The sequence below is a fragment of the Triticum dicoccoides genome, chromosome 4B (genome assembly GCF_002162155.2).
Source record: "Triticum dicoccoides isolate Atlit2015 ecotype Zavitan chromosome 4B, WEW_v2.0, whole genome shotgun sequence".
In the NCBI taxonomy this organism is placed as follows: domain Eukaryota; kingdom Viridiplantae; phylum Streptophyta; class Magnoliopsida; order Poales; family Poaceae; genus Triticum; species Triticum dicoccoides.
Genome location: NC_041387.1, coordinates 435,920,500 through 435,934,271, shown reverse-complemented (window position 1 = coordinate 435,934,271; position 13,772 = coordinate 435,920,500). Strand labels below are relative to the sequence as shown.

Sequence of the window (13,772 nt, the reverse complement as noted above, 5' to 3'; positions counted from 1 at the left end):
ATGTCCCGCACAAGAGGGCTTTCACACTCAGCAAATAAGAGAGGCTCAGCATAAAAAAAGCGAGGAGTGAAATGATGCAGAATGAATTGTATGAAAGGTTGAGGAAGGACATGTATCCGGATGTTCGAAAGGATATTGAGGAGTCAATGATGATGCAGAAGACTATAACACTGACAGATAGCCAGCAGATGGGAGGGGAGGCGGGCATGGAGGATGCTGCTTATTATGCGACAACACCGCACAAGAGTAGCTGTGCATAAGCAGACCTCGGCAACACTGAGACTGCAGCTGCTCATGTTGATGTTATATCTGATCTATCTAGAGTGAAAGATAGGCTGAAGGGTGTGCTTACGCATTATAAAGGTACATTAAAATGTGCAACAGCCTGGGTTTACCCACCCTTCTTGGAAGAGGGCCTCTTGTTGGACAATGTGCCATTGAAGCCGGGCTGTGTGAAGTGCTATGTGACTGAAGTAAAGCCTGGATTCAATAAATTTTCCCTGAAGAATGTCCTAGGATACTTTCATGAGCAAAGGACCTTGGGAGAAACACTGTTACATCACATCCAGTGGCCACGAAAGGAAATAGAGTTCATCGATGAGATCCCTGAAGCCCCGCCAAGAGCAACCAATGTCGCCCCTCAACCGGTGACGCTCTCCTTGCCATAGCAGCTCTCGCGTGCATCCCCAAAGAACCTAATACTCGTAATCTGAAGACTGATGCATCAACCTGTGATCAGCCGACCCGACTTTGTGCTGTACAGGCCATGTCATCATCTGCCCCAGAGCAGCCAGTGGCAAGGCCTACAATTGCTGAAGACGCACCACTGGTTTAGATAGCGACCGCTAAAGCAGCGGGGGGAGACCCAGCTGCAGCACATGCTCAGCAGACCAACCTGGTGGAATTGACTGCTAAACAGTCTGATGCTTTTGAACTGCCTGCTAAGCAGTCTGTAGGTCCAGAACCGACTGCTCATCAGTCCGTTGGCCCACAGGTGCGTGATCAGCATACCAATGCGTTAGCACTTCCTGCTCAGCAAACCAATGCGTTAGCACGGCCTCCTCAACACATCGACAAGTTTGCACCACCTGCACAGAAACCCGACATAGCTTCAACAGATGGTCAGCAGTCCGATGCCTCTCCTCCTACAGCCAAGCAGTCCATCATAGTAGCAATGCCAGCTCAACGGTCCGGCATAGATAAACCATCTGCTAAGCAGTCCGTCGAAGCTTCACCGTCTGCTCGGTGGTCTACCTTGCAGCCAACCAGACGTTCTACCAGAAATGCTTCAAGTACCAAGAACGAAGCGGCCAAAAGGCTGCACCCACGATGAAGCGCGGTGGGAGAGCGAAGAGGAAAGAGAATGATTGCCTCTTACTTAAAGCACTCATCGTCCAGAACCAAATTAAAAGCAGGTTGTTTGAATCGGGGAGTAATATTATTTATGGCAGCATGGATGATGAAGAAATAGCTTTGCAACTTAATAAAAATAAAGTCGACGTACTTGAAGCACGCTATTACATCCATGGCCAGCCATTTCTTGTTGGCTAATACTTTGATGAGTGCAGCTCCAGTTGCCGCGAGTTACATGAATATTGCATGGATCAAATGTCAGCAGGTCATCATGGTCTGCTAGTCCACTACAACAGAGATAATTTCCGACACAGTGCTGGTTCCATTAATGTGAGTTTCGAGGACTTACATCTCTTCTTCAACTTCAACGAGCTCGGTGCCACTCTTGTTAGATGCCTGAATTTGTAAGTACTTAACAAATTCTGATGAACTTCTCCATACAAGGTTGTAAATGATAAACAACTAACTGCATTTTATTCCTCTCAGGGGATTGAATGCATGGAGAAGAAAAAGGGAGAGTGTGTATTTTATAGATCCTACATTAGCAAATGGCACACCATTAGATGGTAAGGACCTACAGGACTGGGCCATTAACACGGTCGTCCGTATCTTGGAGAACACGTCTCATGCAGAATCAGTTCTCTGGCCATATCATGAACGGTAAGTCAAGTAAACAACCATGCATACATTGATTGTCTTTCAGATTTTGACATAATTCATAAGTTCATGGCTTTCTTAATATGTAGCAATCACTGGATATTGGTATTCATTGTCCCAAACAAGAACACAGTTTACTACATGGATTCTCTCAGAGAGTCAACAAAAGCTCAGGATCTGACGCATCTTTAGCAATTCATGGATAGGTTTTGAATTCTATGATATTGAAATTAATTTGCATTCATATCTGGTTCAATAATTGATGCTGTCAAAATTCATCTTCATTTGCAGGGTGCTCGCATTGTGGAAAACTAAATCAGGGAACCTGTTCAAGAGGGAACTACCTGTGCAGCACGAGATTGTTTCTCTGGTAACACACCAAAATCCATTATTTTCGGAAAATTTATCCAATAGTTTGCAAATACCTTTTCTTACGCTAGTCAAATGTTCAAGCTTCTAAATAAACCTCTTTCTATTTCTGTTGAAAGAAAAAAAACATCTAGCACCAGTTAGGTTGTTCCTAATAAGACAAATACATGACTAATTCTGTAGAAAAAAATTCAGTGTCCTGAGCAACAAGAAGGGACCAACCTTTGTGCATGCTATGTTTGCAAACACATTATCTCCATCTGCAAATCTGTTGATAGTTGTGAAGATCCTCGCAAATTAGTACCCGTAAGTCTATCTTAATTAATATCTTCTACTCCACTCATATGGCACATTTTGATCTTAAAAATACTGCAGCTCATCTTAGAACCGAGGACCCGTGAACCGCTCCCCGCTGGTGAATTGCTGATGGTTCAGAGATTTATCAGTGACTTCTTCCTGAATCACTCCATCAATCCCACTGGTGATAATGAATATTTCAGCATGCATTCTCTTGAAATATTGAGTAAGAGTTAGCCGCTAAACATATACACATGGATCCATTGTTTTCCATCTGATGAGGTCTTCATATTTCGTACACTATGATTAATTATGTAATGCATATATGTGTCGACAAATCATTGGAATTTAGCTACCATATGTTCAGTTGTAATTGTTACGAAATCTGATGAATGTTCTTCCCGTGGACACTATTTGTTCAATTGAATATTGCGGCGAATTTGCTTTTTGCATGCCGATTCAAAATGGGATATTTTTGTTTTAACCTGGCAATTGCTCCGCACATGGTTCAACTAAATGAGTGTGTGCGATCCATATCGGAAAGCATACGTCAATTGTAGCAGAACCGTCGGTGATACACAGCAGATCGCAAACGATTTGCAGGGCTACTACGTGTGCGTAGGGTCTCCGGAACCGTTTGTGATATCAGGTTATCGCACATGAGAGCTCGGAGTAAACGGTGCCCAATGTAAAATACAATCCCAGTCATAAATTTTTCAGGAAACGTGTGAGATCCCAAACGAAAAGCACACGTCACTCTTGCCACAACCGTCGGTGATACATAACAAATCATAAACGGTCAGCAGCACTTGTATGTGTGGAAAGGGGCTCCTGAACCATTTTTGATAGAACATTATCGCACACGATAATTGTTGAGAAACATGTGCGATAGAGTCTTGCATGGTAGACAGGTTCCGCCAAAAACGCGTGTGCAATGGGGCACATATCGCACACAGTTCATATGTTGGCCCGTGTATCTTACATATTGTTTCTCAAGCGGTTCATTAAGACACACCGTTTGGTTTCACTGTGTCATTAGAAACGTTTAATCACCGATCTCACACGTGTGAAAGAATTTCGTGTGTGCTGCATCGCACACGATTACATTTTGCAAGGCCTCTGGATCATGGCTCCATATCCCCGCCGGTTTCTGGGTCGTGTGGGAAGGACCCCCTATCGCCCACACTCACTTGGCGATGGTTCCAAATGCCGTCACGAAAAGGGGTTAAAAACTGTTTGTATAGAACTTCGCGGAAAGGACCCCCTTATCGTTTCAATTTGGATGTTTATAATTAGATCATTCATATGCATCCATGATTTATGCATTTTTCTCCGTTGGTTTTCATTTGATCAAGATTCAAGGAACTTTATGCAACTCAAGGACCAACAGAGAGGGTTGGAAGTTTTCCTAAAATCCACTTTTGAAATTTCAAAATTGGGATTTTCGATCAAATTTGGTTTTACTAAAATTCACTTCCATTATTTCCAAAATGAATAAAGGGAGAAGATAAAAGGACTTCTTCAAAAACAAAAAAGAAATATTGGAAAATTGAATTTGAAATCAAAATATATTTATTGGGTTTGTTTTGCAATTTATTTTGTTGCAAATTTTATTAGCATAGCGAAATTGTGTTTTCTTTTCTTTCTAAACTTGCATTTTAGGCCTGATAAAAGTTCGCGAGGTCATATATAAGACCATATAATTATGTGAACATTTTTCTTCAGATCTAAATAATAATTCTGAGAGAGCGAACAATTTATGGGAGCTCCTATACCGCGCCTTCTGCGCCGCGCAAAAGAACTGGCGCCCGCAGGAGCCGCTGGATGGGCCGGCCCACAATTGCAAAACAAAAATTACTGGCAAAAATACTTCCCTATTCGGATTCGATCTCACGCCCTCGCGCTGCAACACAGAGAGGCCAGCCACTGCACCAGCTAACTAGTATTGCCTAGTAACAGCGCCAAAGCTTTAATGAATAGAAATGTAGACGCGCTATTGACTGCGCATTACACTGTAGCGTTTATATTTTCCAATTATTTGAAAATATCTTCACATATTACAGATGGAGTTCATGAGCATGCAAAAAAAGTTCGCATATTCAAAAATTAGTTCACCAACTCAAAAAATTTCATGTATTCAAAAAACAGTTCACGGATTCAAAAGAAGTTCACGGTTTTGAAAAAAATGTTCATCGAATTTGGAAAAAACTTCATCAATTTGCAAAAGGTTCACCTAAATTGAAAAATGTTCACCGATTTTGAAAATAAGTTCATCTAAATTGAAAAAAGTTCATCGATTTTGGAAAAATGTTCATTGATTTTGAGAAAAAGTTCATCGATTTTGCAACAAAAGTTCATCAATTTTAAATAAAAAGTTTAGAAAAAATGTTAAAAGTTCATCAAATTTGAAAATTAAGTTCCTCTACTCTGAAAATGGTTCATCAATTTGAAAAAAGTTCACGAGTTTCAAAAAAATCAGTTCATGGATTTAGAGAAGAATTCCATCTATTTGAAGAAAACAATTATGAATTTTGAAAAAAGAAAGTAAAAAAGGATAGAGGAAAAAGCAAAAGAAAAAGGAAAAAAGGAAAAAGAAGAACAAATAAATAGACGAAAACATGTATGCTACCACATCTGGTGAAGTGGTCGAGTTAGTTATACGTTGATACTTGATAACCCACGACGCGGGTTCGAATCCTAGCTGGTGCGCCTTTTTGCAGTATTATCTAGAGTTTAAGAAATAGGAAAAATAGAAGTTGGGCCGAGCCCAGGTAGCGCCGCTGCAGGCGCCGGTTTGCGGAAACAACTATAACTGGCGCCTGCAGCGCCAAATAGGAAATGCCACAATTTATTCATTGATTATCTTCTTTTTGAGGGGGTTATTCATTGATTATCTAGTCTAATATTCTTATTAGTTAAGCTTTCTCTCTGTCAGCCTATCTAGCCCATCTATCTCTTTTGTTTATTTTTCCTTTGCCCTTGGCCCAACTTCTCCCACTAAGGCCCATATCTTCCAGCCCAACCGATGGCCATCTCCCTCCTCTGTTACAGGAACATGAACGCCTCCACCTCTTCCTCAGCAACAACCATGGACGCCTCCACCTCTTCCTCCCCTCATCTCCCTTCTCCCGCACCCAATAACCCCCAGAATCGGTTCCCCTTACCTCCCTCGACCCCTCCCATCCCCTAGTGCACATCAAAGACAACCATAATGACCACCAAGAGCGCTTGAAGCTGCAACCTTTAACACATCTCGCCCCACTCAACTCTGGACCTCCCCTGCCCTATAAAAGGTACCCCGGAGGACGCCCTCTCACCCTCTTTCTTCACACCTAGAAAGCCCTCTCCCTCTCCCTCCCAAACGTCGGCAATTGGTCGCCGGAGTTCAGCAGTTCCGCCGCTGTTCATGGACGTTTCCGACGCCGGCGAGGTGGCCTGGACCCGATCCCTTGTCTTTTATTCCTATAGTTACTAGTAAGATGCCCGTGCGTTGCACGGAAAACTACAATGCATTGATACAGGAGTAGTTTATTCGACAAAATATGTGGAGGGTCCTCTCAACTATTAAAAATATCCATATCTTCTTCGGATATTCAGTTATGTTGCTGAGCTCATAAGTATCAGGGGTATAGTGAATACAAATGAAAATAGGCAAGCACAAAATTGATGAAGTGTAGCACACAACTAGAACAGTCCAACATGTTTGTTTCCGAAACATTAAGACTTCATTGAATTTTATTGCAATTATTTGAGCTCAGGAGCCAAGTTCATATCTCATCTCTCATCTTCTATTTCATCTTCTATTTCCGCAGTAATCAGGTAAATGATTAGGAGGTACATAGATTAAAGTCTAATGGGTAAGGACACTATTGTTGCTCTAGCCCCTTCCCTTCCCTATCTGGATCCTACTCCACGGCTGTAAGAAAACACAACTTTTCCTTAAAAAAGACTTTACGCAACTTTCTCCAGTAAAAGCTTCACCTTGTCATGCTTGCTCTGTAGTTGCACTTCAACGTCTCCTAACTCATACTCTTTGTATTGTCAAGAAAAAACTCCACGCTTCGTCAACTCCTCCAGATACTTATAATTGTGCATCAAGCCTGTAACCTTTGCATGAATAATTACAACATATACAAAAATATAACAGTTGTAATGATGGCCGTATGTTGCATCTCTTTCCGCACGGGCTTTTCTCTCGACCTTGTGTTGCCTCCGCTGTGCACATGGTGTCCCATCTCACAATCGTAGATACATGTTGTGAATTAGTAACAATTCTTGTTTCACATATCAGATGGATATTACAAAGTTGCAACTTATTTCTACATTTCACTGTCAATTAGCACATCCAGGCACAAGTCTTCTGCAAGTGGATGCTCACTGTAAATTAACAACATACTTGAGTTGCGGTTTGAACTTCTAACTGCAATTGCAAGCTAAAAATTGAATTGCATAGCAAACAAACCTTTTCTCGGCATACATCACATTTTCATGTATCCGTACAAATTCTGACTCAAGCTGTAGCTTGAACATTATCTTTGCAGGGCTCAAGCAACTCCTGACCATCCGCAGCTTGAAAGACTAATTCACAAGGAGGAAGACTGATAGTACTTGTACTGATCTACACATATGTTTACAAGATTATATGGCGTATATTATCTCTGCTGCTGTCGATGTCAACATCAAGGTATGTGTTAGCAAAAAAGATCCTTTAGATGAGATCATGGCACCCTAGAGATAGGTGAACATATAGTCCAAAATCGAGTACTGAACACCCAGTATTTTCTGCAATTTGAGCTCAGTATTTAGATGTTTGGCTGGAACTACAACTTCTGGAATTGCTAAGCTGAACGACTAACAACATATCTGAATTTTCATTGTGAAATGCAATTTATTGAGCTTAGATATACAAACAAATGCTCAATGTACAGAAGGCAATGCAACCTTTGCTGTATATAATATATCATTAGATTGCTGTTTAATAGAACAAACTTTCAGCCTCTTCTTACATTACATAAAGCAAGATTTGGCTGTAACGCCATGAAAACCAGTCACCTACTGCCTGGTACTTAAGCCAAGAACTCTGTGCTTAGTAAGATCAGGATCTTTTGGCAATTTTTATTTATTTTTGCATATGTCAGTTATCCTAAAAAAAATCACATGCTGATTCTTATGCTTATTATAATTACCTTCCTTGGTGAGAAATACTTTTTTAAATGCAATATTGCTTATAAGATCAAGCATAATCGCTTTTTGAAAATGCAATAGTATTTTCTCGCAAGTTAAACTATCCTGCAAAACAGACACCAAATCACTTCAGTATAAACACAAAAATGAATTTAAAGCAATGATCACCTCACATTCAGCGATTGTCGTGGTCATTTAGGTTGATGCCAGAGGAGAGGCACTGAAGGAATGCACGCCAGCGGGCGCATCAGACTCCTTACATTGGCTTCGCAATCGCAAGACATGCGAGCGTTGGAGCCGATAACTACAAAATTTGAAAGATAAGACGATTGTGCTGATGCCAGATCTCCGAAATTACCAGGACGACGAGCATTCTCCAATACATATTATCATATCCATCGTTAATAGAACTGCTCCTTTCCTTGGAACAGCTGTAGAAGACAAAATAATATATTATGTTACCTTTCTTCAAAGGATTCAACATTGCTCATTGTGTGCCAGTATATCAGGCACACCAAACTTTAAATGAGAAGATAAATGGCAGCAATGAATATATCGAAAAAACATATATACTATAGCTTGAGCACACATTGATAAATGGTTCCAGGACAAACAAGAACGAAGTAGACGTGTTTGACTGAACACTTTGCTACATATGCACAGGGAACATGAATTTGTGTACATACAACACCACCACGAATCTACAAATAGGCCATGGAATCATTTGTAAACCATAGTATGCCCTTCTTTTAGTTGTTTGCTTAGAACATATGTGAAAAACAATATTGGCTCTGAAGATCTCGCCTCATCTATCTTCTGACCTAAAAGGGCATCAGACAATCACTACTTAAACATAACGGCCTGTAGTATACCAGTCCCATGGGAAAACGGGTAGCCAAGCAGCTTAACAAAAAACAAGCAAGGAGATTCACCTCCAGATTGGCGTGACGAGCGTGTGGCTCTTGAGGTGTAGTGCAAGCAGCTTGAGTCCCATCTGCCTACCCATTTGATTTATATTGGACTGCAACTCTGCAAGACTGGCTTCTAGAGAGTTCGACCTGGACGCACGAATTGAACTCTGGGTAACAAAAAAAATGAATTTTGGAGGCGGCACGGGTGGGAGGGATGAGGATTGGGAAGGACCTAGCCAAGCATAGCACCTCCACATGGGGCGCTTCAGTGACAGTGGGGAAGGAGGAGGAGGAGTATGCGGAAACGCCGCCGCCAAGGAAGCAACACATAGCCGGCGGCGGTCAGCGGCAGGAGACGGGACAGGGGGTGGAGGAGATGGCGAGGAGGAGGGGGTGTGGAGATGTTGGGCGCTAGGACTAATGCGCAGAGGAGGGGGCAGGAGATGCGTCGCCGGCATGCTTGCCGAGGTCGGCATCGGAGAAGATGGGGATGGGGTGGAAGAGATGGTGACGAGAGGGCCATGGTGTTGGTGGGCCGTGTGGCTGAGAGGATGCATGAGAGGTTCCGGGGGCACACGGCGTCGACGGGAACCACCGCGCCAGATCGGTTCCAGCGCTGCCGGCGGCATGCCTTTCCTGAGATGATTGGATAAGGTGGGCGTGGGGAAGAGATGGGGGCCATGGGGCTGAACGGGAAAGGCAGGGGGTTATCTGCAAATATGTGACGGAAGTGGCGGGCGTTTGTTTGCGAAATTGACCTGATTTCATCGTGTCCGTTAGATCAGATCGATCGGCCGTTTGTGAATGAACGATGGCAGACACACCATCACCACCAACTCAGATTTTTATAGTAGAAGAGATGCTCCACATCTCCCTGACATATCCTCCCTTCCTTTTAACTAGCCGGAGCGCGCTCCCCACGGCGCACGCAACCGTCTGGAGTTTGGCACAACTGCAGCGGCCTTCCACCACTTACACCTAAAGAGGCCGAGGCAGAGACATTGTCTAGAGAACTGCCCTCGAGCTCCTCTACACTGTCCAACCTTTCGTTGATGCCTGAGAACAATTCCTCCCACTCCGGCGCATCTCCGGCAAAAACTCCAGTGAACTCTCTCTCCCTCCTGTAGATCCTCTCTATTTTTTTACTAAAAAATGAAGGGGTATGGCCCTGTCAGAAGTTGACACGTGGCAGCTCAGTGTTTAATCCCGTAACTCAATTTCAGAAAAATACCCAAACTTTGAAAAACCGTATCTCTCAAATCGTATGTCCGATTTTGACAAATAAGATATCCTCGGATTCCTTGGAACCTGTAGTTTTTTTATAAGATTATAAAGTTTACTTGTGAGCAAATTAAAATTTAGTTTTGATTTAAATGGTAAATTGGGTATTTTGGCTCTATCTTTTATTCCTTAAATCATATGAAAACGTTTTATATATGAAAATTGGCCTTTGGAACCATATCGGTCTGCTAGAATTCATAGAATAACTTTTCAGCAAGGTTTAGTTGCTGCTTAAACCCAACAACTTAATATTGATTTCCTACATCTTGTAGCATCATTAGTTTCAACTTTTGATCCTTTCAAATTTGAGCGATTCAAATTTGAATTCAAACTTCGTTAGGCCATATCTTGAGTTTCATAACTCCATTTTAGATGTATTTTTCTTTTGCAAATCGAAGCTCGTGACGTGCACCTTCTGTTAAAACCAAAATTTTATTACAAAAATTATGTTAATATTCCGTTCTGTTCAGAAACTTTATTTGGGTGTTTTTGGAGTTTCCCGAAGTCTTTTATTTGTTTTCTTTTTGGATTTTTTCTTCTATGCTTATGTATGTTATTGCTTGCTTACGCTAGATCGTTCGGAGTGCGAAGCTTGCTACTACGAATCTTTAGAGTTCAACGAATGTCAGCAATGCAAGTTCACACTTTGATCATAATTTTCAATACCCAGTTTTTACTATGCACTAGTTTCACTCTCAAAGATTGCATGAGTAGGTTTGGAAACATGTGGTTATGCTTTGTAGTTCATGTGGTAGGAACCTATGACCTTTGATCACCTCGGGAATATTCGTTATGTCATATATTGCTTAGCCATGCTCGTAGACGGGGATTGGTATGTGTGATCCATGCAAGTTGCGAGAGATAATAATTTTTTGGACAGCATAAGGTGGCAACTTTAATACACATTTGGATGGATTGTTTGGGGCACCTCGAGAAACCAGTGCTTGCCCAAGGGGATCCTGGAGTACCTGCATGATTACCCTAGGTCCCACCCAAGCTTAAAGGGATCATACAACACTTTATGATTAGAAACTTCCGTGTGCAGCCACAAGCCATTATGGGCTCTGGCATAGTTGAGTAAGTTGCGTGACCTCTTTCCGTGTTAGACTTGCTGAAGTAGGGGAAAGTAGGTGTGCCGGTCTACCCAATGTTAAGGGGCAACACTTCTGAAAGGCTATGTCTCGATCTTCCGATCATGGAGGTGGTCGAGTCTTGTGGGGAGAAGTGTGCAAACCTCTGCAGAATGTACAAACTAATCATGATTAGCCGTGTCCCTCGTTATGGATAACTTGAGTATCTAGGATTGAATTATTGGTTGATCTCATCAATCTATTTAATAAAATTATTGGGTTACTAATAACTTGGGAATTTTGGGATTGAGTTGGAGGAACCTTCTCAATAATGGTATTTCAATTTAGTAGAAATAAAAATTTTATTCCTTTGTTGTAGGGTAAAATTTGCTTGATGCAAAAATGAAACTTAGAGCCTCCACCAACTAAATTTTGCATATAGAGATAGTCTTTTTCATTATTATTCTATGGTGTGAAATTGCCAGTATATTCCATGTGCTGACCTACATGGCTGCAACGTCTCATGTTGCAGACTTTTCCAACGAGGATTAAAGGTGCGATAGGTCATTGTTATACACTCAATTTGCCGTGGAGTTGGATGGACTCATTCACCTTCAATGCTTCCGCAGTTAATTTTATTTAGATGGCCTTTGGCCATATTATTGTAACAAATACTCTTTTGAGGACCTCGATGTAATAAAGTGTGTGTTTGAAATATGTTATAATTCCTCGAGTATTGTGTGTGTTAGCATACCGACCCAGGGATGACACTTAAGCACAGAGACTTCGATCCATTTGGGTCGGGTCGCTACAAGATGGTATCAGAACACACGCTGACTGTAGGACGCGACCACTAGGAAATGGAAAGTCATAGGAAGAAAACTTATTTTACAATTTCCCTATATATCTGTTGGTCTGTACTCTTCTCTATTCATTTCTACCTCTTCTCTACTTCAATAAAATTGTTGAACCCCATCACCAAGATGCTCAACCCGATGAGACCATGACCTATGAAGACAGCATTGACGAAGAAGAAGCTAGAGCTGATATTGTTTTGAGGAGAACTAGTTTGACCACCACTATCAAGTTGAGTCCAACTAATGATTTGAGGTAGTATGAAGAGATCATATCTCTTGTGGATATGACCTTACCTGTAGGTCTTTCTTGTGTGGTGTGATCTGTGTGAATTGGTTGATTTGAAGTTTTCTTGCTATCATAAGCATATGGGTAGTGATTTCTCTCATTAGGATCTTATTCTATTCTAATATCTCATCTACTCTAAACTGAACAGATGCCTCCGAGACATGACCCGTAATTCCCACCGGAACTTACCCAATTGATTCAGAACCAGAATGCCCTCATGCAGGTACTCATCCAGAATCAGAACCAGAACAGCAACAGCAACAGCAACAAAAACAACAACGACAACAACGACAACAACAACGACAACGACAACGACCCACTGCCACCACCCCTGGTCTAGAACATTACCCATTTCCTAAGATTGAACCCACCTGTGTTCTCTAGCAGCACGGAGCCGATTGTTGCAGATGACTGGCTTTGCAAGATCGGAAGGGAGCTGACCACCGCAGGATGCACTAACGCTGACAAGGTGCACTTTGCCGCGCATCAACTAGATGGACCGGCAGCTTCGTGGTGGGAGAATTACACCACCATATTCCCCATAGCCAATGTGACTTGGGATCAGTTCCAGCAGGCGTTCCGTACCGCACATGTTGCAGCTAGAGCTATAAGTCTGAAGAAGCGTGAGTTCCACAACTTAGCCAGGAAAATCGCTCCATTGGTGATTATGTGGAGGAATTCAGCACGTTATCCAGGTATGCTCCCGGAGACGTGGCTGATGACGCCACTAAGCAGGAGAAATTTTTGGAGGGACTAAACGATGATCTGGGACTTAAGTTGACCATGGCCACCTTTAACAAATATCAAGAGTTGGTCGACAAGGCTCTCATTCTGGAAGGCAAGCAGCAGCAGGTGGAGAATCGCAAGAGAAAGTTTGGATAGGGAAAGTACAACTTTGGAGTTCAGCAGAAGCCCCGCTATACCCCATACTTGGGAAATAATGGATCAGGATCCGGCAAGTATGGTGGACACACTCACTATAACCATGGAGGACATTCACATCATGGAGGGAAATGGACACAACCATAATGGTCATAGGAATTGCAATGGGAACGGAGGAAACAACAATAGAAATTGTTCCAGCCCCGCAACACCCGCAAAGAAAGACATGTGTCACATTACCTGTTTCAAGTGCGGGAAGACCGGACACTACGCCACTGAATGTCCTGAGGCGAAGAACATGAATGGCAATGGAAGCTCTGGAAAGAAGCCCAATCCTTTCAGCAAAGGTTAGGTGAATCACGTCAATGTGCAGGAAATTGACGAGCAACCCGACGCAGTTGTTGGTAAGTTTTTGATTAATGCATTTACATCCCTTGTTCTTTTTGACACTGGTGCATCACATTCATTCATATGAAGGGGATTTGTGGACAAGTTTAAGTTGCCGACCGTAGCCCTTAAGTCACCTATGTTAGTGAGTTCCCCAGGAGTAGAGTATATGGCTAGTCGGGGATGTTTTCAGCTGCCATTGACCATAGGGAGACATGTGTTTCCCACAGACCTCATT

General features: G+C 42.3%; 1 protein-coding gene across 6 annotated transcripts; it reads right to left on the bottom strand.

The window, feature by feature from the left end:
* Positions 1–6,446: 6,446 nt before the first annotated feature.
* On the bottom strand, positions 6,447–9,454 carry LOC119290724 (formin-like protein 14). Of its 6 annotated transcripts, none has more exons than XR_005142028.1 (4): positions 8,793–9,454; positions 7,863–8,291; positions 7,139–7,294; positions 6,447–7,053 (listed from the first exon to the last, which is right to left on the bottom strand). XR_005142028.1 is itself a non-coding variant. In XM_037569356.1 (2 exons), the coding sequence occupies exons 1-2, from the start codon at positions 9,398–9,400 to the stop codon at positions 8,666–8,668; spliced, it is 624 nt and encodes a 207-aa protein (XP_037425253.1). In that variant the 5' UTR covers positions 9,401–9,454; the 3' UTR covers positions 8,414–8,665. The 6 variants fall into 6 exon arrangements, 1 of the variants encoding a protein (XP_037425253.1); XR_005142031.1 differs by having other exon boundaries at positions 8,029–8,291; XR_005142029.1 differs by having other exon boundaries at positions 7,139–7,965; positions 8,034–8,291.
* Positions 9,455–13,772: the final 4,318 nt, after the last annotated feature.